Source organism: Podospora anserina, chromosome 3 (assembly GCF_000226545.1).
Source record: "Podospora anserina S mat+ genomic DNA chromosome 3, supercontig 1".
Classification (NCBI taxonomy): Eukaryota; Fungi; Ascomycota; class Sordariomycetes; order Sordariales; family Podosporaceae; genus Podospora; species Podospora anserina.
In genome coordinates, this window is record NW_001914832.1 from 480,110 (window position 1) to 502,429 (window position 22,320).

General features: G+C 53.6%; 10 protein-coding genes across 10 annotated transcripts, besides 1 other annotated feature; 5 read left to right on the top strand and 5 right to left on the bottom strand.

Annotated features, from left to right (window-relative positions):
* Nucleotides 1-485: 485 nt before the first annotated feature.
* PODANS_3_1340 (uncharacterized protein) lies at nucleotides 486-668 on the bottom strand (the record flags this gene model as incomplete). The annotated part of the gene is made up of 1 exon (XM_001903367.1): nucleotides 486-668. A coding segment is annotated over one exon (183 nt), but the record flags the coding sequence as incomplete, so codon positions are not given.
* Nucleotides 669-820: 152 nt separating this feature from the next.
* PODANS_3_1350 (uncharacterized protein) lies at nucleotides 821-1,375 on the bottom strand (the record flags this gene model as incomplete). The annotated part of the gene is made up of 1 exon (XM_001903368.1): nucleotides 821-1,375. The coding sequence occupies one exon, from the start codon at nucleotides 1,373-1,375 to the stop codon at nucleotides 821-823; it is 555 nt and encodes a 184-aa protein (XP_001903403.1).
* A 477-nt stretch (nucleotides 1,376-1,852) lies between these two features.
* On the bottom strand, nucleotides 1,853-4,655 carry PODANS_3_1360 (uncharacterized protein; the record flags this gene model as incomplete). The annotated part of the gene is made up of 4 exons (XM_001903369.1): nucleotides 1,853-2,067; nucleotides 2,124-4,212; nucleotides 4,270-4,422; nucleotides 4,479-4,655. The coding sequence occupies 4 exons, from the start codon at nucleotides 4,653-4,655 to the stop codon at nucleotides 1,853-1,855; spliced, it is 2,634 nt and encodes an 877-aa protein (XP_001903404.1).
* A 1,160-nt stretch (nucleotides 4,656-5,815) lies between these two features.
* PODANS_3_1370 (uncharacterized protein) lies at nucleotides 5,816-6,559 on the top strand (the record flags this gene model as incomplete). Its single annotated transcript, XM_001903370.1, has 3 exons — nucleotides 5,816-6,031; nucleotides 6,089-6,207; nucleotides 6,268-6,559. 3 exons carry the CDS (start codon nucleotides 5,816-5,818, stop codon nucleotides 6,557-6,559), a joined length of 627 nt encoding a protein of 208 aa, XP_001903405.1.
* A 1,486-nt stretch (nucleotides 6,560-8,045) lies between these two features.
* Nucleotides 8,046-10,778, top strand: PODANS_3_1380 (uncharacterized protein; the record flags this gene model as incomplete). Its single annotated transcript, XM_001903371.1, has 1 exon — nucleotides 8,046-10,778. One exon carries the CDS (start codon nucleotides 8,046-8,048, stop codon nucleotides 10,776-10,778), a length of 2,733 nt encoding a protein of 910 aa, XP_001903406.1.
* A 671-nt stretch (nucleotides 10,779-11,449) lies between these two features.
* Nucleotides 11,450-11,523, top strand: a tRNA (tRNA-Lys).
* A 1,050-nt stretch (nucleotides 11,524-12,573) lies between these two features.
* PODANS_3_1390 (uncharacterized protein) lies at nucleotides 12,574-14,116 on the top strand (the record flags this gene model as incomplete). The annotated part of the gene is made up of 2 exons (XM_001903372.1): nucleotides 12,574-12,971; nucleotides 13,033-14,116. 2 exons carry the CDS (start codon nucleotides 12,574-12,576, stop codon nucleotides 14,114-14,116), a joined length of 1,482 nt encoding a protein of 493 aa, XP_001903407.1.
* Nucleotides 14,117-14,330: 214 nt separating this feature from the next.
* Nucleotides 14,331-16,763, bottom strand: PODANS_3_1400 (uncharacterized protein; the record flags this gene model as incomplete). The annotated part of the gene is made up of 1 exon (XM_001903373.1): nucleotides 14,331-16,763. The coding sequence occupies one exon, from the start codon at nucleotides 16,761-16,763 to the stop codon at nucleotides 14,331-14,333; it is 2,433 nt and encodes an 810-aa protein (XP_001903408.1).
* Nucleotides 16,764-17,192: 429 nt separating this feature from the next.
* On the bottom strand, nucleotides 17,193-18,920 carry PODANS_3_1410 (uncharacterized protein; the record flags this gene model as incomplete). Its single annotated transcript, XM_001903374.1, has 1 exon — nucleotides 17,193-18,920. One exon carries the CDS (start codon nucleotides 18,918-18,920, stop codon nucleotides 17,193-17,195), a length of 1,728 nt encoding a protein of 575 aa, XP_001903409.1.
* Nucleotides 18,921-20,183: 1,263 nt separating this feature from the next.
* PODANS_3_1420 (uncharacterized protein) lies at nucleotides 20,184-21,176 on the top strand (the record flags this gene model as incomplete). Its single annotated transcript, XM_001903375.1, has 1 exon — nucleotides 20,184-21,176. The coding sequence occupies one exon, from the start codon at nucleotides 20,184-20,186 to the stop codon at nucleotides 21,174-21,176; it is 993 nt and encodes a 330-aa protein (XP_001903410.1).
* Nucleotides 21,177-21,472: 296 nt separating this feature from the next.
* PODANS_3_1430 (uncharacterized protein) lies at nucleotides 21,473-22,279 on the top strand (the record flags this gene model as incomplete). The annotated part of the gene is made up of 1 exon (XM_001903376.1): nucleotides 21,473-22,279. The coding sequence occupies one exon, from the start codon at nucleotides 21,473-21,475 to the stop codon at nucleotides 22,277-22,279; it is 807 nt and encodes a 268-aa protein (XP_001903411.1).
* Nucleotides 22,280-22,320: the final 41 nt, after the last annotated feature.

The window sequence follows — 22,320 nt, forward strand, 5'->3', positions numbered from 1 at the left end:
TCTCTTCTTTTCTATGCTCACTCGTTCTATCTCTACCCTATCCTTAACTTTACCTCCAACAACACCATTCATTTCGTAGATTGTGTTTTCTTACCACTATGCCCGTTGCGACCCCGCATACTTCTCTTTATTTATGTCTTGATCCATCCGACTAAGCAAATACGAGGATTGTAGTCCAGGCAGTGCGGGGTTAGGGGGGAGGAAGGGGGGGCGGGGGGAGGGGGGCGGGGTGCTCTTTCGTTTTTCACCCTTCCCAGCGCGTTCACCTGTTTTTAATGCTTGTTGTCTCTTTGGATTGTTGGAGGGCTTTTGTTCTTGATGAGGATAGTTAGTTGAAGTGGTACAGATAGTAATGGTAGTTTTTCCTTGTTTGCTACAACGCCTTGATTTCCCGCTGATACCCTTTTTGACCCTTCAACTTTCAAATTTGAATCAACCAAGATATATACTTTCCCCCCCTTTCTCCCACCCCCTTTTTAACCCCCTCATGGAAGAACAATGCGCACATCCTCCGCTTTCAAGACCCCATCAACAATCAACTCAGCCACAGTCTTTGGCAGCTCAAACTGCACCCCATTTCCAGGCTGCCCAAACCACGGCCTGATCGGACCAGACCGGACGACAAAGGGGACGAGAACCGAGTAGACGTGGTAGTTGTATGAAACCCTGTTTGACACATCATCAGCCAATCTCTTCTCAACCAACTCATTTTCGAGAAAACATACCCAGTATCAGCCGGAGTATTCAAGTTCGTCGGCGGCAGCGCCCTCTCTGTCAAATCCAAATCAGCTTTTTCACCCCCCCTCACAGTGGTAGGTATTCAATCAACCCCCACAGAATAAACAAACTCACGTTGATAACCGGCCCCAGCAGGGCTGACAAACGTCCCCGTCTCCCCGCCAAACCGATCGAGCAGCGTCCCCCTCCCGAGCGTGACCTCCCCCACAATCGGCAGGCCGCTCTCCCCAAGGACGAACCCGTTCTCCTCGGGGTACCACCACCACCCAGTACCGGTGACGTTGAACCAGGTGTCAAGAAAGACACCAGGGCACAGGCCGCCGAACCGGTCGTAAAACTCGGTGATGGAGTCCAACGGCTCACGCCTGGGGAGGCGGGTAGGGCCGAGGCGGGAGTCGCCGCAGAGGTACTTGTTGGTTTGGGAGGGGTTGTAGGCGGTTCCTTTGCAGTAACGGGGGCCGTTCAGTTTTCCGCAGGTCGAGGAGGAAGAAGACGAGCCGCGACCTCCTTGGTGCCAGTGGGGTGGGAGGGCAATGTCAGCGGCCGCGGCGACATCGGCGTTGGCAGCCTCCTCGGGGACAGGCAGGGGGTTGGCAAAAACCAAGGGAAGGGCAGCGAGGAGGAGTTGGCGGATCATGATGGGCAACTGAAGGGGAAGGGGAAGGGGAAGGGGGGGAAGTCAAAAAGAGTGGACAGGGGTGGGACAATGGTGAGTGGCCTGGTGTTCAACATCGTGAGAGGGGACGACGGGAAGGCCATTTTATATCCGTGTTTCCCCAATCACTCAGCTGTGAGATGTTCACCGTGTGTTCCCAAAATCAGACTCGGCTGCCACGGAGGGGAAAAAAGAAGCGGTCGGTGATTTGGATCACCGTGACACGAGAACAGCGTGCCGGAAATGTAGATTTTGCGGGCCTCCAGGGTCCAGAGACTGAGACATTCTTCGAGTTAGACTTTGAAGATCCTCGATAGATCTATGGAACGCGTCTTGGCATGTGCCGCATCGCGTTCTCAGACAGGAGTTCGGAGTAAATGCTATGAATTAATGCTACCCTAATTCATACAGGGAATGATTGAAATTCAGCATGCTCCGGACCACACGCGTCTTACCTCCTTATGTATAAACACTTTCTGTCCACGAATTTACTTGCAAGCCCTTTTCCGCCATCGGCGCGTCGCGCAAGAATTCTAATGGCATCCAGACGAGGTGGCCCTTGATTTGGTCTAGCTTTTGTCTGACTTCGTGACCAGGTATCATGCGATCGAAAATGTGTCCTGCCTTTACGCCCTTGGGCGGCATGTAGCCGTTGTAATCATCAAACGTTTTGACTATACGGATGATGGGTCAGTAAAGATTGATCCAGATCTGTGGTCGAGTAGCATACCGTGATCATCTGGGTCGGCATGGAATAGCTGCCGGAATACCTCAGTGTTTTTCGACGCTCGGGACGTCCACATCTCCCAGAGCTCATCGCTCAGGGGATCCTCAACAAACTTCCAAGAATCATCTTGATCTCCCACATCGTTGGGCGAGTCGTCGCCGGGCGGTTGTGCATTCGGGTCATCGCTGCCGTCAAGATCCTGTGGCGGAAGCAGGCCGAGGTGTTCGCGCCAGAGATACCGCCGAAGGGTGGCAGCATGCCAGCCGGCCTCGTATGGCTTGCCGTCCATGGTGGACTGAAACGTCTTTGTATCCTCCATGACAATGCTCAATTCGCTGTCGTGATAGCCTAGTTGGCTTCGGTCATTCAGGTTGCTGGATCCGCAGACGACGATGCGGTCGTCGACGATGAGAAGCTTGGCGTGAATGTACAACTCCTCCTGGACCCAGTGATTGACCTCATCCTCCTCGTCTCCATCCCAAGGAACCTCTGACAACTTCCCTTGATTGGCCATGGCGTAATGAGCAACACTTACAGGAGAGTCCACACCCATGTCTCCATTCTTGGCTGCTTCAAATCGCCGCTTGATATCGGTATCTCGTTCACCAACCGAGTTCCCTCTTGCCTGCTCCAAATTAACTGGCATCTCACCATGAACGGTCCGCGCCTGACCACCATGTTGCTCACTCCTGTGACCCATATGGCTGTCACGACCACCATCCGTGTCTATTGTGCCGTGGATACCCTCGCCCATCACCTCCTCAGCTTCAGCACGCTGCAGTTCCTGGTACTTGATGCCCGACTCTTCCTCTTGCTTCTTGATGGCTGACGTCCTGTTAAGACGGTCATAACTTCTCAGGTTGAAGAAGAAAATGTGCTTCGTTGGATCGACACCCTCCTTCTTGATCTGTTCAAAGATGCTGTGCTCGCCCCTGCAAATTGACTTGTACTGGTAATCCATGATGGCTCGAGTCCCGATGGCTCCGTCCTCTCGCAGGTCTCCGGCGAAGCCGGGCACTGCTGGGATGAGGATCATGACGCGGAATTTGCGGCCCTCCTTGGCAGCACTCACTACAGCATCTACAATGGCACGGCCGATTGTGTTGTGGATGGGGTTCTGCTGGTCGCCTGTCGCTGTGATGAAGAACTGGTTTTCGATGTACACATAATGCTTGGCGTTACGAATGATGTCGGAATAAGCGTTCTGAATGGAATGGTCAGTGAGAATGCCGCTTGACCAATCGGCACTAGACCGGATGATCTGTGCATGAACACTCCCCCGATGGTCAAGATGCTTTGTTTCCATGGGTGAGAGCGGATGGGTAACATAACCACCGACAGGGTGCTTGGGCCTTTGCACGCCCACAAGATCTTCATCCTCTCCCTGCCGACCTCTCAACTCGAGCCACTCGAACCGCTTGTCCCTTTTGTACTTGTCTCGCTTGACAAAATTCCAGCGGAGAACGAAATGTTCGGCGATGTCGTAGACGCAGGGCCCAATCACCCCCATGGCAACATCATGCCAAGGCATCCTTCCTGACTCTGCCTTGCTCAGCTCGTTTTGTTTCCAGTCATCAACGTTCTTAAAGTCCATGATCCGGTTGTTGTTGAAGTCTTGACCGGGCCAGACTTCGTTGCTGACACCCTCTGGATGCAAGTCGGAGAGAGCATGGTTGTGGCTGTCCCATCTCCCAAAGCACAGATCCAACCCGCCAATGAAGGCCATCTCGTAGTCAATAACGATCAACTTTTCGTGATGAGCCCAGTAAAAAGTCATGTCGGCCGCGTTCTCTAGCACGTTGTGATCTGGGTGACGCATAATCTTGATGTTGCCGTACCCAGGAGAGCCTTCAGGGCACAAGGCCTGAAGCGCATGCTTTGTGTGCTCCGAGTTGCAAGTGAGAGCAGCCTGGACTTCTCGGTAGACCATGACGTAGATCTTGACCCCAGCCTCGGCTCGACGTTTTAGCACTTGGTCTAGACGCCATTCCTTGTTGAAGTAAGGAGGCCGGCGTAAAAAGAGTTCGGGGGACAGCCACCAGTCCGCAATGTAGATGGTTTCCTTGGCCTTCTCGAGGGCGACTGACACTGCCTATTTCTGAGTTAGAAACAAGCTGAAATGGCAACATAAAGGGGACAAGTGGCTTACCCAAAAGTAGTCCCGTCCATCTACATACCACTTGACCATATTGCCCTCTCTTTCAGGGAAATACGAGTCGAAGCGGTGGGACTCAGCTATCCTAGCGCGTTTCTCGTCACAGGCTTTCTCATGCTCCTCATCATGGCGATGCTCGGGATTGAACTATGGCGGGTCAGTTTGCCATTGTCAATAAGGGGGCATTGAGAAGTAGATCTTACCAAGTTTGCAAACTTGCCAATTTTATGCTTCGTGTGAACCATGTGAACCTTGGTATCGTGAAGATGGTGGTTGTGGCTAAGTTTGGCCTTGAGATCATGAAATGGGAGTTTGATCTTGTCCCCCAGGCTGTGGCGATGCTCGCCAGAGACTTTACCAGTAGCAGATGAGTGGGCCATTGTTGTGATGGTGGCAGTTCTCAGATTGTTTGACAAGCAGGTGCTGAAAGGTGGTTAGTTAGTGATTGGGGAAAGGCCGGTTTTAAGGCCAGTCCCTCTCTTCAAGAGGTTGGCATCTGGTGTGGGCGGCGGGATGTCGTGCGATGATGACGGCCGGTTTAGGCGAGCAAGTTCAAGGGAACAAGGCAGAGGCACAACACCAAGAAGACTGGACATGTGGACGTGCCGACTTCCGTTCGGGAATAGGTTCAAAATTCGCAAAGAGTTGGGGAGTTGGCGGGGGACGGGAGCTGGGACGGGGGACTGGGATGCCTCGAGACCCTTAAGGTAGCAGATATTCTCGAGGGGTCGTCATTGGCTTTGTCGGGGGCATGAACTGTATAACGTCCCATCAAGAAACAAGTGCATCAGTCCTCGGCTTACGAGCGGCTCTAAAGTGGAGGGGGCCGTCGTTTGGTAGGTAGCCTGGAAAACAGCTGTGGACGGGCTTGGGAGGTGCGCGGCGCCGCCTGGATGACGTCATGTTAGGAGGATGCAATTGTGAGTGAGTGAGTGCACTTGAGGTGGGAGAGATGGGACTAGGAAAGTAATGGCCATTCTGCCAAGGTTCGAGAACTATTATAAGCTTTATTCAATATCGAAGGTGAAAACGAGACGAATCAGCTGGCAGGATGGGGTGCTTCCTCAGCTGCCCTGTCCCAGCGAGAAGTGACTGCGCATCATTCGACCTTTCCTGCCCATGACCTTTTCTTTGTGCCCGAGGGCTCTTTGAGGGTTGGAAGATAGCAGTGCTTGTTTGATTTGAACCCCGTATCTCTCCTTTCAAAAACAAGTGCCCATGCGACGGCGATGTCCGCATTTGCCAAGAGATTGGTCGCAACATCACACCTTCACCTTCAGACACACGTGATGGATGCTCACCTTCCAAGCCAACGGTGAAGCGGCTGCGGGGGCGGGGTAACTCCCTGTCCTGTTAGGGGCGAGGGCGGGGCAGCGGCTAGTGTAGCGGTTAGGGGTCCGTCGGGCATGTTCCAGCTCCCGTCCAAGGCTCAATTGACCGCCTCGTGTTCCATGTTCCTGCACCGAACCCCCAGCTTATCTCGAGTCGAGTCCAACCCTCAACCAACCTTCAACCAACCTTCACCATCCAAAACACCACCATGGCCGCCGCCGCCGTTGTCCAAATCCCCGTCGGGGCTACCTTCCTTAAGACCTTCAAGAAGTCCTTCGTTGATGTCCCAATCGATGCTGAGAAGGGCAATGCCATCTCCACCGCCGAGTTCCTTGAGGCGGCCGAGTCCTTGACCACCATGTTCGATGTGCTCGGCTCCATCGCCTTCACCCCCGTCAAGACGGATATGTTGGGCAACGTCGAGGTGCGCTGCTATTATACCCGTTGGTTAGGACGTCAGCTAACCACCCTTTCCTGCTAGAAAATTCGCAAGCGCATGCTTGCCGCCCCCCTCGCATCCCAGAACATCCAGGATCTTGTGAGGAACGAGCTCAAGACCAAAAGCCATACCGCGACGGAGGGGTTGCTGTGGCTGGTCAGGTGAGGGCGCCTTGATCTGTTCCATAACCAAGCCAAGTTACTGACAGTGGTCTGTGACAGGGGTCTCGAATTCACATGCATTGCTCTTAGCAAGAACATCAACTCAACAGAGGAGCTCGCCGACTCCTTCCGCGGGTCTTACAGTGAGACTCTCATGCGACACCACAGCTTCCTGGTGAAGCGCATCTTCAGCGCCGCCATGGGCGCGTGCCCATACCGCAAGGACTTCTACGCCAAGCTTGGTGACGACGAGCAAAAGGTTCAAGAGGAGCTTCGCGAATACCTTGCTGCTCTCGACAAGATCGTCTACATTCTCAAGGGATTCTTGGAGAGCAAGGAGGCCAAGTGGTAAACGGTGGGGAAAACCATTTTCGGGGGACGCAAAAAGCATACGCATCTGATACGGGATAATACCTACCCATGCCACACACATGCAATTCTCACTCAAATTGCCAGAGCTCAGCTCAGGTCCCAGCTCTCAGCTCTCAGCTCCCAGTCACTGCCGAGCCTCACCACCGGCTGTGCTCCGCTCTGTGTAGTCTTCACTAGATAGGAGCTCAAACATGGTACCATCCCCCACCATCAACTACACCACGTCTCACTTGTATGTAGTGCAAAGAGCTCCACCATCGTCCACAAGGAAATGATATATTCTGCAATATCACCACGCAGGTAGCCGAGGCGCAGGCCCGCAACTGCTCGCATCTCGCTGTGCTCTGACAGTGGCAGTTTGGGGTGTCCCCTGAAGGTCTGTCTCAGATGGCCTCAAAGTCTTGGCAGACGACGTCATCGCGAAAATGCAGCCGCTGAAGCATCTGGCGAGGCAAACAAATATGAGCTACGGGCTTTTGTAGGTTTAATATCAGGTCCAGCCATTGGTTACACTACCTGGGGGGAATGCAGATTGACTGAGCGCACTCTGCCTGATGCCTATCTTAGGACGCCATCACGTTGGACTGGTTCCACAGAATGATGTGTGTGACTGAACAGCCACACGGTGACCATGGAGCGGCCAACTAGCGACGGGACGGACTTGGGGCCGGCAAAGAGGCATGACGGGCGTCGGCAGACGGGTCCCAGAATTTCTGTGGCAACATCTTGGCTGGTGTTGCAAAGTGACTTTGGAGCCGCGCCTCATCCATGCGCAAACGCGGTGGGAGACGGAACTCGGTATGTACAAGTCTAAGACTTGAAAGTTTGTTAGCTCGGGCGCTCGGACCAGCAACTTTAAACAACCATATCTTTTGGCTTATAATACCTACAACGAAGCGGAAAAATAGCTAAAATAGATGAGTAAAGGTTCTCGAGTTTGTAAATACCCTTTTTTCCGCGTAAAAATTGGTGCTTGTAGAGAAAGTTGTGAAGTTGTTGGAAGACGCCGCCACTTTAACGAACTTGGAGTGTATTCTCACACAGTCCGGCCACTCATATCCTGCCACTACTCGTAAAGTGCCAGCTAGGTAGCCAGCTCGGTAGCCAGCTAGTTTTGTGGCAGCCAAGGACCGTGTTCCACAGCGAGGCAGAGTATATGCCCGAGCTGCCCAAGGCTGCTTTTTGCAGAGGCAGAACTTCCCGGTCAAGAGGATGGATGCCATTCAGTCCAATCCCACAGCGGGAGCGCTGCCCACTCACATGCAGTCACTGCAGTCTCCCCCACCTGCAGCCCAAGCCCCGCCATTGGTAGGTACCTCTGCCCCCCCAGAACTTATTAGACGCTGGACCCCAGCCTCACCGGCCAGCTTCCGTCGCCCGACTTCTGTCCACGCTCTGGCTTTCTGCCTTTATTCTTAACCCTCCCCTTTCGACCGCCGCCGTCCTGCAGCAGAGCTGTTGTCGAAATGGAGGCGATCAGGAAGCCCGGGAAGCCTAAGAAATCGGCATCCAAGAGCACCATACTCGGCTGGTTCCAGGGCACCAAGAAGACAGCCAAGGGCAGAGGAAAGTCGAAGAAAGCGCTGTCGCGAGCGGTGCCCATCCTGCAGCTCCCCCCAGAACTCATCCTCCTTGTCCTCGGACTGCTCGATATTACCGATCAGCTCGCCTTCAACCGCACCAACAAGTGGTTCTACTCGGTCATCAATACAGAAATCTACGCCAGAAATGTCCGCTTCGGCGGCTCAACCTGCATGTTCTGGGGTGCCGAGCATGGCAGGCTGGGCACCCTGAAGCATGCCCTCGCTGCGGGGGGGAATCTTGATGCTTCGGGGCCGCTGGCTCGCAAGGCAAAGGGGTCGGCGGCGAGCGACACGGAGACAGAAGACAGCGACAATGACAACACCGACGGCGATGACACTAACGATGACGATGCCGATGTCGTGCCAGCGACGCGCACGCTGGACTCCAAACTCCAGCCTTATGCCACCCCACTCCACCTCGCCGCCAAGAATGGCCATCGCGATGTCGTTATCTGGCTGCTCGACAACGGCGTTGATATCAATGCGCCCTCGTTCCGGGTCTGCTCCTGCCACGCCATGAAGTTTGACAGGAATCCCCTGCGAAGGGCTGCCGACTGGCCGAGATGGCGGCCTCTGCACACTGCCATGTGTCACAACGAACGACTGGTGGCCGAGCTGTTGATTCACCGCGGTGCGTCTCTCAGCCTGGATGCCACCCCGGAACACAACCACATGGCCTTGCACACGGCTGCCGCCAACGGGTTGGTTCCCGTCATCAAGCTCCTCGCTCTCAACGACCCCGACCTCGATGCCAACCAGCGTGATCGGTGGGACAACACAGCTCTTCACTATGTTGCCGAACTCTTCAGCGCCCGCGGCTCTGCCGACATCCGAGACACCATCGCCAAGCTGCTGGCCCTCGGCGCTGATCTCGAGGCTCACAATGAGCGTGGTCACACGCCGCTGTTGAATGCATGCTTCAGAGGCAATTTTGCCGTGGCACACAGGTTGGCCAGCATCGGGGCCAATCCCGACCCGCATCGATACATCCGTAAGTTCCGAGACATTCGGCCTCTCTACTTTTGCACCCTGCCACGAGCCGACTTCTTCAACCTCGACGACGCTCCAGTGAAGCACGATGAATTCGAGGGAAATCGGGTCTCGCTCATCCGGGCACTGGTGGAAGGCGGGGCTAGGGTTGACGCACGCTTCGACAAACGTGGCCATCGTGAAGCCACGGCACTAATGTTGGCCTGTGAGCTCGCTGAACCACGAGCTGTTGCTATGCTAGTCAGGTGCGGCGCCTCGGTCAATGCGCAAGATCGCAGTGGCAGGACGCCGCTGTATTATGCGTGCTCAGTCAGGGTCGATCACCGCGGCGAGGTGGCAGAAATAGCCGTGCTCCTGATTCGTCATGGTGCCCGCATGGATTTGGAGGAGGAACCGATGAGCAGCCCGCTTGACTGGGCTGTGATGCAGCTGCGGTGGACGGAGGACAGGATTTTGCAGGAGATGCTCAAGGAGGCCAACGAAAACAGCGTTACCAGGCCGAAACTGAAGGCTGCTCTGAAAAAGTGCGCCTCCAGCGGGAACTACAAGGCTCTCAAGCTGCTGCTAACGTTTGCCGACGAACACTTTGACGTTACAGATCGGGACGTTAAGTTCTATCTCGACCTCATCATTGAGCAAAGCGACCCGTGGAATCAAGTGGAGACGCTGGAAACAACTCTCAATTTCGGGAGGGCCGTATACAGCAACGAGATGCTTCTTCTCAAGACGATTATGCAAAAGAACAAGGCCCTCAGCATTGCCGTCTTGAACCGCTTCGTGTCTGTCAGTGAACCAACCTTTCTCGGTGGCCAGACATACCTGCATCTTGCATGCCAGTGGGGAGAGGTAGAGGTTGTGAAGCAGCTTCTGGAGAGGGGTGCGGACGTGGACGTGTTTGATGATGAGCTGAGAACGCCTCTGTCGATCGCCGTCACGGAAGACCACCCCAACGTCGCCGCTTGCCTCATGAATGAGGTGGCTGATCCGTACCTGGTGCCGTCGGATGATGTGCTCCAGAAAATTTATGAGGATGACCCTGGTGAGTGGCGCTACATGAAGAAGAGGTTCCTCACATCGTTCGACCTCGCCGTCCGAGAGAGCAGAATCTCTATCATTAAGGAGATACTCATGCGGTACAACCTACCACCAATACCGCCTCGCCAGTGGAAGGGCAGCTATCTTTACCGAGCCTGTCAGAATCCGAATCTGACACCGCTGAAACTGATCCTGGAACGACTAGAAGACTCGGAGGCGGCAGAGATGTGCTCCATGAGTATCCTCAAAGATGTTTGGAGTGAAAAGATCAGGATGGACGTGGCCGTGAGTGCACTGCAAGCGGCCAAGCTGCTGACGGACGTAGCTGTGGTGAGACACTCGCCTCAGTTCTGGGAGCTGGTGCAGGAGATAGCCATGTGGGAGGGGGCAGACCTACACAAGCTTACGATTTGGGATATGATAATGAAGGAAATGAGGCTAAAAATCACGTCTTGCCATGACAAGGTGGAGGGCGATCTGGCGGACGCAGAATTCCCAAAAGGAACGGGCAAGAAACCGATGGTCTCCATAACACCCGACATGACAGACGAGGAACTTCTCGAGTGCGGAATACCGATTCCCAAAGATTGAAGGGGGGACGAAAAAAACAGTATTACAGGAAGGATGGGTGGTACCGAGTGTTTACATAGACGCGCACATACACAGGGGAATCTGGGTTTCGGCGGATTTTCCTTTTCATTTGCTGGAAAACAAGAGTAAGGAGGGATATTCAACGGATATGGTGTTTTCTCGTGCCGGGTCGGCTGATCAAGATGCACCACTCACATATTTGGGAACCACAGCACATAAACTGGACGATGGTAATGACATGGTATGGGACTTCAAGGCTGGGAGGGATGGGGGCGTTTCGGAAGAGTGATATGAGCGAGCATCTGTTCTACTACACCTTGCTTTGCTCTTGGTCATATGGTATTCTAGACATGGAAAACAACTGGTCACTGGAGGATTGTGAGCTAACAAATATTGATGTCTTTTCATGCCCGACGCTCGTCAAGGGCGTCGATCACTACCTTTTGCACCTACTGACTACTCAAGAACCATACGCTTGTCAGTAAATCGGCTCCCTAATTTCCTATAAGACGGAGGAGCCCTTTTTATTTCTCTACCCAAGTGGCCAGCCACCTCATGGAGTTCTGTCGGATAGGTAGGTATGCTCAAAGTTCAAAGCGACGTGCATTCTGCATCCTTCCGCCAGCTTGATAGGTCAAAGCCTGGAACAATTGTCACCAACAACAAACAAAGCCCGTGTGGCGCAATTGGTTAGCGCGTCAGACTTTTAATCTGAATGTTGCGAGTTCGAGTCTCGCCATGGGCGATATCTTTTGCTATAAGATGATCTTGACAACACAAATCCATCTCTCCATCATTTTTTGTGCATCATCACAATCACATCTCGGCATTTTCGGAATTTGTTTGCGACCCTGTTGGTGTGAACCAACACACAAACAACCCAACATGCAACAGGAAAATAGGGGCTCAGGGGCCTAGCTTGACAGTTCTCTGTGCCGACTTTTTATTTTGTAACGACGCATATCACGATCTGGTCACACGTGAAGCTGCGGAACTGTAGTACCATATCGCCTCCCGAATATAGAAGTCTTTGGTGATCCGAACGTCGAGATACAGCAGAGGATACGGCCTTCCACGAAGGTTACGGCATCAACACGCCCTTCATAACACCATGTCATTCAATGTAGATAAAAGGACCACGCTTTATCCTAGTTAGACCTTGACTTGATATCTACGGAGACACCATTATGCATCCTTGTAGCTCCCGCAATTCCCAAGAGATACGCCGGATAGGTAAGGCAAGCATGGGATCAGTAACCACCTTATTCGCGGAAAGCTGCTCGCAGATCTGCATCGACAATTTCTTGGTTATTGAAGTCGGACTGTCTCTTTTCAATCGTAAGACAGACAGACAGGCCTTGGTTTTCAAGAGTCCGATGGTGGGATTGCATGATGCGAGATCGGCTCACGTGCATATCGAACCCTCCGAATCAGTACGACTCTCGTACAGATTGCCACCGCAAGACGAGATACGGGGATTACGGTTGCCCACGACGAAGAATCATTTGCAGAAACCCGAGAAAGAGAGGCAGGAAGGAAGGAATACAGTACAGTCATTCACGCGGACGCCTGACTCTACTACAACTACGACGTGATGCTTACACCGGGCCAGTGCCGATCGTATACCAGAGACGAAAGTTCGGGCACTTTCGTCAACTATTGGCGTTGAACGGTGGGTGAGACATTGGCTCGTTGTAGTAGCTCGTAACCCATAGCCCAATGGCATCCAAAGACGTTTCCCCCCCCATGTCGTGCCGGCCCGTTGTGCGATGAAGTCGGGTGCCCCCCCCCTGCCATGAATAATAAATACCCAAGTCCCCGTGCAACACCTCTTCCCACCTTCGTCTCCGGTGTTTTCAAGAACGACACAGTGGTAGACATGACTATCATTCCCATGCCGCCAACTATGGATATTAGCGTCATCATTGTAGGAGGAGGGCCGGTTGGACTGACAGCAGCCCACGCATTCTCCAAGCTCGGGATCGACTTCACCCTTCTCGAGCGCCGCGACATTATCGCCGAAGATGTCGGCGCCAGCATCGTTCTATGGCCGCACGGAATACGCATCATGGCTCAACTCGGCTTGCTGGACCAGCTGTTGTCCATTGGTACAGGATTAATGTCGGGTACATTTCAAACCGTAAATGGCAAAGCCTTTCTTCGGACAAGCTCTCCCCAACTGTGCAAGACCAAGTAGGTCCTTGATATCCGCAAAACCTGGTTGAAGGTCACTCATCACAACTCCCACAAAAAGCCATGGAATCTACCCCCAATGCTTCGCCCGCGCGGAGCTCATCTCCACTCTCTACAACACCCTCCCCCCCTCGGCCCGATCCAGAATCCACACCTCCAAAACCGTCACATCCATCTCTTCTGTTCCTGGCGGCGGCATCCAAGTCCTCTGCTCAGACGGCACCTCCTACACGGGAACCTTCACCCTCGGCGCAGACGGAATCCACAGCGTAGTCCGCAAAACCATCCTCTCCCTCTCCCCCCCTCCCATCACCCCGTCCCCGTTAAAAACGCGCTACTCCCTCCTCTGGTTCTCCCTCCCCCTCCTCCCCACCATCCCGGCCAGCTCCGCCTTCGAAGTCCACTCCAAAAACCTCTGCCTCCAAGTCCTCGCAAACGAGAAATCCAACGTCCAATTCTGCTTTCTCTACCAACTCCTCCCCCCTGATCACTCACCCTCCAAGAAATTCACCCAGTCCGATATCGAAGCCATCATCTCCCGCCCTGATGTATCTTCCCTCCCACTGGGGGGGTCCGGCCTAACAGTCAAGGACGCATGGCCCTTAAAGTTAAAATGCGGCATCACACCGCTAGAAGAAGGCATCCTCAAGCCGGAGTGGCATTTCGGAAACCAGATGGTTCTCGTTGGGGACGCGGCGCACAAAGTCACGCCGACGATTGGGCAGGGGCTGAACATGGGCTTGTTGGATGTGGTTTCGCTCGCAAATCAAGTGTCCGAGTTCGTGGGCTCTGCCGGGTCCAGCCGGGAGAAAGTTTTGGGGGGTTTGGATGGGGCGTTTAGACGGTACCGAGCCGAGAGGCTTGAGAGCGTGGAGGAAGATTACAAGAGGTCCGGGCTGGTGACGAGGCTGACCTGCTGGCGGGATTGGCGGTTTAAACTGTTCGACAGGGTGGTGATGCCGATTCCGGGGGTCGATGTCCTGCTTGTGAACAAGGTTAACTCGCCCATCATGGCGAAGGGCCTTGTGTTTAGGGGGATAAGAGTGGAGAGGGAACCATTTGAGGGGAGGGTCAAATGGAAGGAAAAGATGCCGCTTCTAGACAAAACAGCGCATGATGAGGAGAGAAAAGAGAGTGGGGGATGAGAGTACTTGATGAGGGCCTCTTGGGCAGGCGGCAATGGTAGAAAATGAAAAAGACGCATTGTAATACCTAGGATTCATTGTCTTCCCAAACAAGATAAACTCGGGGTATATAAGTAAGGTTAAAAGCCACAAGAAACCGAATGACTAATGCACCAGAAATCGACGCCATGCCCATTTTATGTAACCACCCTCGCCCCGACACGAAAGAAACCCATCACCCGAGGTTGAACTCGCTTGCCGAGTTCATCGACAACATCTTCATCTTGGCCTTCATCCTCTTAGCCGCATCCTCATCCACCTGGCCAAACTCGTCATCATCAAACTTGCTCTTGCTGCCACCGCTAGGTTTGGCAGCCCCAGAAGCGCTAGCCCCACCACCCTTCTGCCCGTTGGTAGCTGGCGTAAACTTGTGTGTCCTCCTCGAGATACCCGATCCAATGCCACCGGGCGCCTCGCGCAGACCGAACGCCTTGGCCATGTGTCCAAGATGCAGTTGCGTCATGTCAAAGTAGACTCTCTCTTCGCGGACGTGAGTGGCATAAGCTCTGATGTGAGACCTGAAAGCTTGTCTGCCGGCATCAAGCAAGGGGTTGTCCTTCTTCACTGGCTGCCTATTCTTTCCGCCGGTCTTGCTGAATTTACCCTTGTGGCCTTTGGGTCCTTCCTCGGCATCCTCGAATCCGGGCGCGGGCGCCAAAAGACGCTGTTCAAAATGCAGCTGAAGAGCCTCGGCACGAGTGGCCCACGTCTCCCGCTTGTTGCTTTCCGTCTCGGCATTGTTTGTTTGTGAGGAGGCTGGAAGGTTGACATTCGTGGCAAAGCCTTTCTGCAAGATTGATTCATAAAGCTGGGGTGTTATGGTGGCGGAGGATGGCAGGATGCTGGTGTATCCTTCCTCAGGACCAGGGAGCAAAAAGAGAACCGCTTTACCAGAACGACCAGCTCTGGCGGTACGGCCGATGCGATGAACGTGATCAGGCACCGCAAAGGCGGGATCGTACTCAATAACCAGGTCGACGGCCGGCACATCGAGACCACGAGATGAAATGTCTGTCGTGATGAGAACAGCCGGATCCTTGCACCCCGAGAAAGCCTTTAAAGTAGCACTGCGAACCGGTTGCGCCAGGGAACCATGAAGTTTATGGAGCATTACCCTGGTGTTTGCGGGTGAGGTGATATAGGCAGCCGGTGCCACCGTGGTTTCGATGTGAACATCCGGTTTTTTTGCTGGTGCGTCACCCTCTTGGGCTGGTGGTGGTGGTTCGACCGTCACGGTGTCTTTCAGGACCTCGTAGTGAAAGTCGACCGAATCAGCGCAAGAGATGAAGATGATTGCCTTCATAACCGACCCCTTCCTCGCAAATGTCGACTTGAGCAACGCAATCAATGTGACCAGCCTCAACTTGGCTGGCACAATGATACACGACTGTTTCAGCTGCGCAGGCGCTGTGAAAGCAGACTCAGTGCTTCTACTGTTTTCCGCAGCATCCTTTTCCATCTCCGACTTGGAAGCGGTAATGTGCACCGCATCCTCCAGACTGATCTCGCCCAATTTCTGAACGTTCATCTTCATGGTAGCCGAGCACAGAACCGTGACCCTCCTCTTTGGCAGCACTCCATCCAGTACCAGCCCCTCAGAGTTCTTGGTTGCAAGCTTGTCCGCCCTAATTTTGCCAACAATCGCCTTGATATCGTCCTCGAAACCCATCTCCATCATCCTGTCGCCTTCGTCCAGCACCAACCATCTCACAGTTCCTACATCCAGCACCTTTGTATTATCCAAGTGATCCGTCAGTCTTCCTGGAGTCGCAACCAAGATGTTGACACCCTTCCTTAACCTCGCCTTTTCCGAATGCTTGCTCTCTCCACCGATAACAGTGGTGCAGACTAGCCATGGCGCGCACCTGAGAACCTTCTCGAGGACTGCTGAGATTTGCTTGCAGAGTTCTCTTGTGGGCGCAAGGATGATCGCAAAGAGTCCCGAATTTCTATGTACCTTGGCATCCTTTTTGGGAGTGCCGTCCTCGTTCATACTGAGCTCCATGATTCGATGAACAATGGGCAACAGATACGCCAGCGTCTTTCCGGAACCGGTTTCTGCTTGAAGGAACGCATCGCTGTCGTCTTTGATAAGCACGGGAATTGTGTTCTTCTGAATCGCCGTCGGGGCTTTCATCTCAAGCTTGGTGGCCAGGTGGTGGGCTACTCGTCTCGCCAGGCCGAGTGTGTGAAAGTTCTCTGCTTCTTCGCTGAGGGGCGCATTGGAAGGTTTTGCCGGCTCGGCGGGTTCGGCGGGCGCTTCTTCGTCGAACTTGGTCACGACGGTGGGGATCGAAGTGAACAGGCTTGAAGAGACAAGACCGGTCTTCATGGCGTGGGTTGGCACCCAGGGGATGTCACTTGTCCTGGGCGCTTTCGCCGGTCTGTGATCGCTGCTATCGTCGTTACCTCGTGGTCTTTTAGTAGGTCGATTCGGATCATAGGGCGCTCGTGGTTTGGCAGCTGGCTCGGGGCCTCCTTGCGATGCGGCTTTCGCCGACTTGTTGGCTTTAACGCGGTCTCTCCAGCGGCCGCCCTTGAACTTGACCTGGCTGACGAGAGGCGCATCGCCAATCTCAAAGTTCAGGAGCATTCCATCGTCGGCCATTTTGCTGATTGGTGTTTTGGCGGAGTTTACTCGCCTTGGTTGGACGGGGAAGGTTTTGGTTGGAACGTGTCGGCAGAAAAAAAGTTGGACCAGAGCTGGGACCCCGCGACCGACCATCAAAAATTAAGTGGGTCCCGAGCAGCATCGCTTGTGGAGACACTACGGCTGCCAAACTTGTGCAGGTTGAAGGTAACACAACGACGTGCACATCTTCCCCTTATCCGTACAGTGATCATACTCTGTAGAACATCAGTGGGAATAATAATTAAGATTACACATTGACTACGGTATTAAACCAGCCATGCTAAATACGTCTCGGTCATCATCTCATACACACCCATCCTCCTTTGCCCTCATGCACATATCGTTGCGCCGATATGTTGAGCCCCGTGCTCATGTCGATGCCAAAACCCTGAATATCCTATCTCGCTACTTGGAAGTCCCGAAATACGACGATGAGGCGTCCCATGGTCCTCGCTTGTCACCTTGGAAGCCAGGTTCTCTGCAAATGGCGATCGTTTCCGGAGCTCTGGTCCGTAGTAGTAGATGGCGTAGACGGCGCAGACAAGGAAAAGGGAGATGCAGAACAGGATGGTGCTCGCAATCTCTAGGTGTTTCGAACCTCCGATATTTGTGTAGAAGGGCGTCGCCGGTACTGTGAGAACGCCTGCCAGGAAGTCCCGGGACCAACCATTCCCGCCCGTCGCCGAAGCTGAATACGGCCCGTACGCGCAGATCATGTACTGTAGTGTAGTCAGCATCTTGGAATGTGGGACAAAGCAATGTGCAACTTGCATCAATCGTGGCCATGTATATGGAGTAGTTGGCAATGCCAATGATGGCAGATCCGACCATGGTTCCGATCCAGTGCACCGGCGGGCCTCCAGATGTCCAGGCAAATATGACTAGACCAAGTGGCAGGCATGGTGCCGTATAGAGCAGCCACCACAACCTCGATTCATACTGGGCGTGTTCATCGCCAGGCTTGAGTGCTCTTTCCTTTCTGTTTCGTCGGATGGCTGGGATAAACGAGATCCAGGCAATGATGTAACCAATGCCAATAGGAACAAACGCCAGCCCGATGTCCACAGCCGAAAACCCCCATTGTCTGTAGACCAGCACAAATGATTGGATCTGCATGAAGATCAGGGCGTCCGAGAATCCAGAGAGCAAGGACAGCGTGAGAACGATAGGCTCAGTAAGAAACATCCGGAATGGGCGCACCCATGTCCAGATTAGCTCCTTGAAGGTAAAGCGCTGCCAGAAAGGCTCGATCTCGTTGGGCCCGTAGAGGTTGGGCGACTGTCCAGACTTGCGACGTTTCTGAGCAATCCTGTCCAGCAGGATGGTCGTTCTAGTTTCTGGCACAAAGATGAGATGCAGAAGTTGAACAAACACGCCGAAGATTAGCTGAATCCAAATGGTCCATCTCCAGGGCAGATATTCTTCAGCAAACCCGCCAATGATAGGCCCCAGGATAGAGCCGCCGACAGAGGAAAACACAATGTAGGCGACGGCGCACTGTTGCTCATTCGGTTCGAAGATGTCTGCAATCATTCCCAAGGTCACACTTCCGCCAGCGGAAGATAAACCTCCTAGCGCACGACCGACCATGAGGGAGGCAAAGTTTGGTGCCAGGGCAACCGGAAGACACCAGATATTGACCAGCCCGAGGGATAGCTGGAGGATAGGCTTTCGTCCGAATTCTTCCGACCATGGTGCCCAAAGCTCGCACCCGAAGGCGTAAGTGATGAGGAAAACTGCAGCTCCAGCACGAGCTGCCTGGGCGCTGACCCCAAACTCCTGCGATATCCCGTCGATTCCATTCGAGTAAAGCGAGGTGTTGAAGTTCATGGAGGTCTGCACCAGAAAAATGATGGTGAGGATGGTCCATTTCTTCCTCGTTGGGAAACAAAATCCCAACTCTTTCCATGCATCTTCCTCCTTCAGCTCGACCTTGTCTGTTGGAGGAGCGTCGGTTGTGGAGAATTGGCGAGCGGGTGCGACTGTCTTGCTGGGCGGAACAGCGCCGGTTATCTCGTCATGGCTGGTATCTGGTCGGTCTGGAGCAGACGCTTCGGGGTCAGTTTGGTCGGAATCCGCGTGGGTTTGCTTCTCTGGATCCTCTCCAAGACGGTCATTCGATATTTGCGACATGACGTCACTGGACGAGTATTCAAGGGGTATGTAAGGGTCCTATTGATCCCGTAGGGATAACGAGTGACAACTGGAAAAGGAAGAAGGAAACGAAGTGAAAGTCCCTGCATTCAGAAATGTCATGGGGAAGAGGAATTCCAAAACGAATATACGTTCTGCCTATGAAGGCGAACAGCATCACTTGATGACATCGGTTTGCGAACTCTTGGGCGGAACGCCATCACACATCACACGAGCTGCCAAAGCTCCGTCGCTTTCCAGAAGAACCCGATCATGAATCGCGCTGCGTTGAATGTTGTTCCTGGAAGAACGAAACAGGCCACGCAAGCCGCACACCTGTTTATGACCCCGAAGAGGGGCAAAACGACGCGCAGGGGCCTTGGGTGCGGATGGTTTTCGCGACGGTGGAAGCCAAGTAGAAGGACCGGGAGCAGGGAGGAAAGCAGCGGTGGGGAGGCATTCGATTTGCCGCTGAACGGTATAAGAAGTAAGCCAGATAATGAAGAGAATCCAGGATTACAACACTCCATACTTGAAGTATGAGAGGCAAATAACTGTGCAATATCGGCTGTCTTGTGACATTTCGAGTTTGGATCGACGTTGGATCTCGAGAGATGAAAAGCGTTGCTAAGCCTATGCCAAGATAGTCGCCGATTGGTGGTGGGGTCACGCTAGCGGGCAGGGGACCCGGAGATCCACAGCGTCCACCTTCCTGTTCTCCACATTTCACTTCACATCATGAGCTTCAATGACCCAGTCCTTGAGATATATGTCCGAATGTAGCTCGCAAATCTGTACTACTTCGTTTTATCAATGCCCCACGAGCGAGCGAGCCAATGACGTGTAAGCCTGGCAGGGAATTCAACGTCGGGCGAGTGGTCAAGAGCGAGCCGACAGAGTCGGTGTCGGCATTCTGATGTCCCGCTGCAGGCTGACCAACGGCAGTATCGCCAGTCAGGTCGGACACGAGTGACTGTTGTCGGATCCGATCTGGGGCTCAAAGGATAGAGGAAGTAGAGGGATGCGGCTAGGTAGGTACCTGGGTCATAAAAGTAACCGTATCGCCGGTTGCAGCAACTGGACTTCCCCAAACACCGACTCCGAAACGTGCGCCCTAAATATATTAGCCAGAGAGAACTTGACGGGCCCAAAACAGTGATCGTCTATTCTCTGGTCTCGGTGTTCCGGACCAGCTCCAGGGCAACTGACAGTCCCAGAGGTCTTATTTAATCAAACCACCATCAGATCGACTTGCCCTTCAACATGCCCCCCATCAACAACCTATTCCGGCCCTTTTTTGCCCAAAACACCAGGCTTCTCCGTCAACCCTTCTCAACACCTAGACGCGCCGAAGTAATGACGACCCAGGTCGCTTTCGCAGCCGCCGCTGTTGGCATTGGCGCCTATGTGTACATGAGAAGCGGTGCCACTGCAGCTCCCGCCACGTCGGCCACGGGTGCCAGCAGCGACACCACAAAGCCATACTTCAGCGGCTTCGGATTCCGCACCCTCAAGCTGCACAGCTCCGAGGTCGTCAACCACAACACCAAGAAGCTCCGCTTTGAGCTTCCAGATCCGAATCAGTCGAGCGGCCTTACCCTCAGCTCCGCTCTCTTGACTGTCTCTTTTCCCCCTACGAACGGCCGGTGGACTCCCGTGATCCGGCCTTACACACCCACCAACCCTCTGGACGAGCCCGGGTTTGTCGAGTTGACGGTCAAGCTCTACCCCGACGGAAAACAAAGCGGATACTTGCACTCCCTCAAGCCTGGCGACATCATCTCCTGCCTTCGGATACCCGAATATGTCTGGCAGCCCAACAAGCACGATCATGTCGCTCTGATTGCCGGTGGCGCTGGCATCACGCCCATGTACCAGCTCATCCAGGGCATCTTGGCCAACCCCGAGGACAATACCAGGATCACTCTCGTTTGGGGTGTTAACGGTGACAGGGATATATTCCTCAAGAAGGAGTTTGCCGAACTGCAGTCAAAGTACCCAGGGAGATTTAGAGCCGAGTATGTTGTTTCCCAGCCAGAGGCCGGCTCGACGTATCGCAAGGGATATGTGAACGGGAAAGTACTTGAGGAACTCGGACTGGGCGCCAATGAGGCGAAGAACAAGAGCATCAAGGTCATGATTTGTGGGCCGCCGGCGATGGAAAAGGCATTGAAGGGGGGCAAAGGCCCGTTTGCCAACAAAACTGGCGTTCTCCACGAGCTGGGCTACAAGCCTGATCAGATTTACAGTTTTTAAGTGCGGGAATGACTGAGGGTGCTGAGTGTATGATTATAGGCTAGGGAATACCAGGTTCTGATTTACACATCAAATTCATGGACGATTGTTGAAATCAGTTGTGCAAGAATTGGCACAGTGCTGTAGGCCTCACCCAGCACCAAGGCCAGATCGCTCCTTCTTGACAAATCTGATCGTTCCACCTTTTGTTGCTGCCAGCCTTCACTCTTGTCAAGATTCAACCCAAGTGTTTTCCAGTTTTTGTTGCTGGCGCCATTCATCCTCTTGGTTTTTCACCTCGGGCCTTCACTTTACCTATGTTATCTACATCCATTTTAGCCCGCTTGAAATCTTCACCATACGGCACCGATTATCCATCACGACTATCCATCAAACTGCCGTGCCACATGCCTTTTCGACTTCCCCTCAAGCATCTTCCCTCGCGATACCTCTCCACCGCTCCCGAATTTGCCAACCGCCTCAAGACCATCAACCTAGAAGTCGAACGGAAAGTCCCATGCCTCGCCATTCCCACTCTGAGCGACCCTTCGCTCTGGTCCAACCCCGCCTTCATTTCTGTTGATCCTCTTCCGTTCAAAATCTTCCACGATGTTTACTACGACAACAATGATACCTTGAGCTCCCACGGTCTCTGGGTTCGGCAGAGAAATGGTGTGTGGCAGGCCAAGGTCAACCCATCAGTCAGGAGAGGACGGGCAAACACAAGATTCGAAGAGTTACGGATAGAATCTGATATTCAAAAGGCTGTCGAGGCTATCACCAGAGTGGAGGCGCAAGCCACAGCCAATTTCGGGCTGAACAAGATGGCTGACTTTACAACCTACCGAGAAGGGTGGAGAGTGGATGGCGACTTTATGGTTGTGAGAGACAATACTAGCTTCGGGTGGGGCGTCGTTGAAATTGAGCTGGAGGAACAGATAAAGTGTGTGGGGGGAGAGGAAGTCGATGAAAAGTGGAAGGAGAGGAAGATGGATGAGATGGATAGGAGAATCGAGATGTTCATGGAGAAGTATAGTTGGGCATGGGGTAAAGGGCAGGTGAAGGGGAAGCTGAGTGCTTACTTGGACATGACGAGGGGGATCAGAAGTGGAAGGGTGAGGTAGTGTCGTACAGTCACCTCAAGATAAGAGCATGTGCCAGGCAT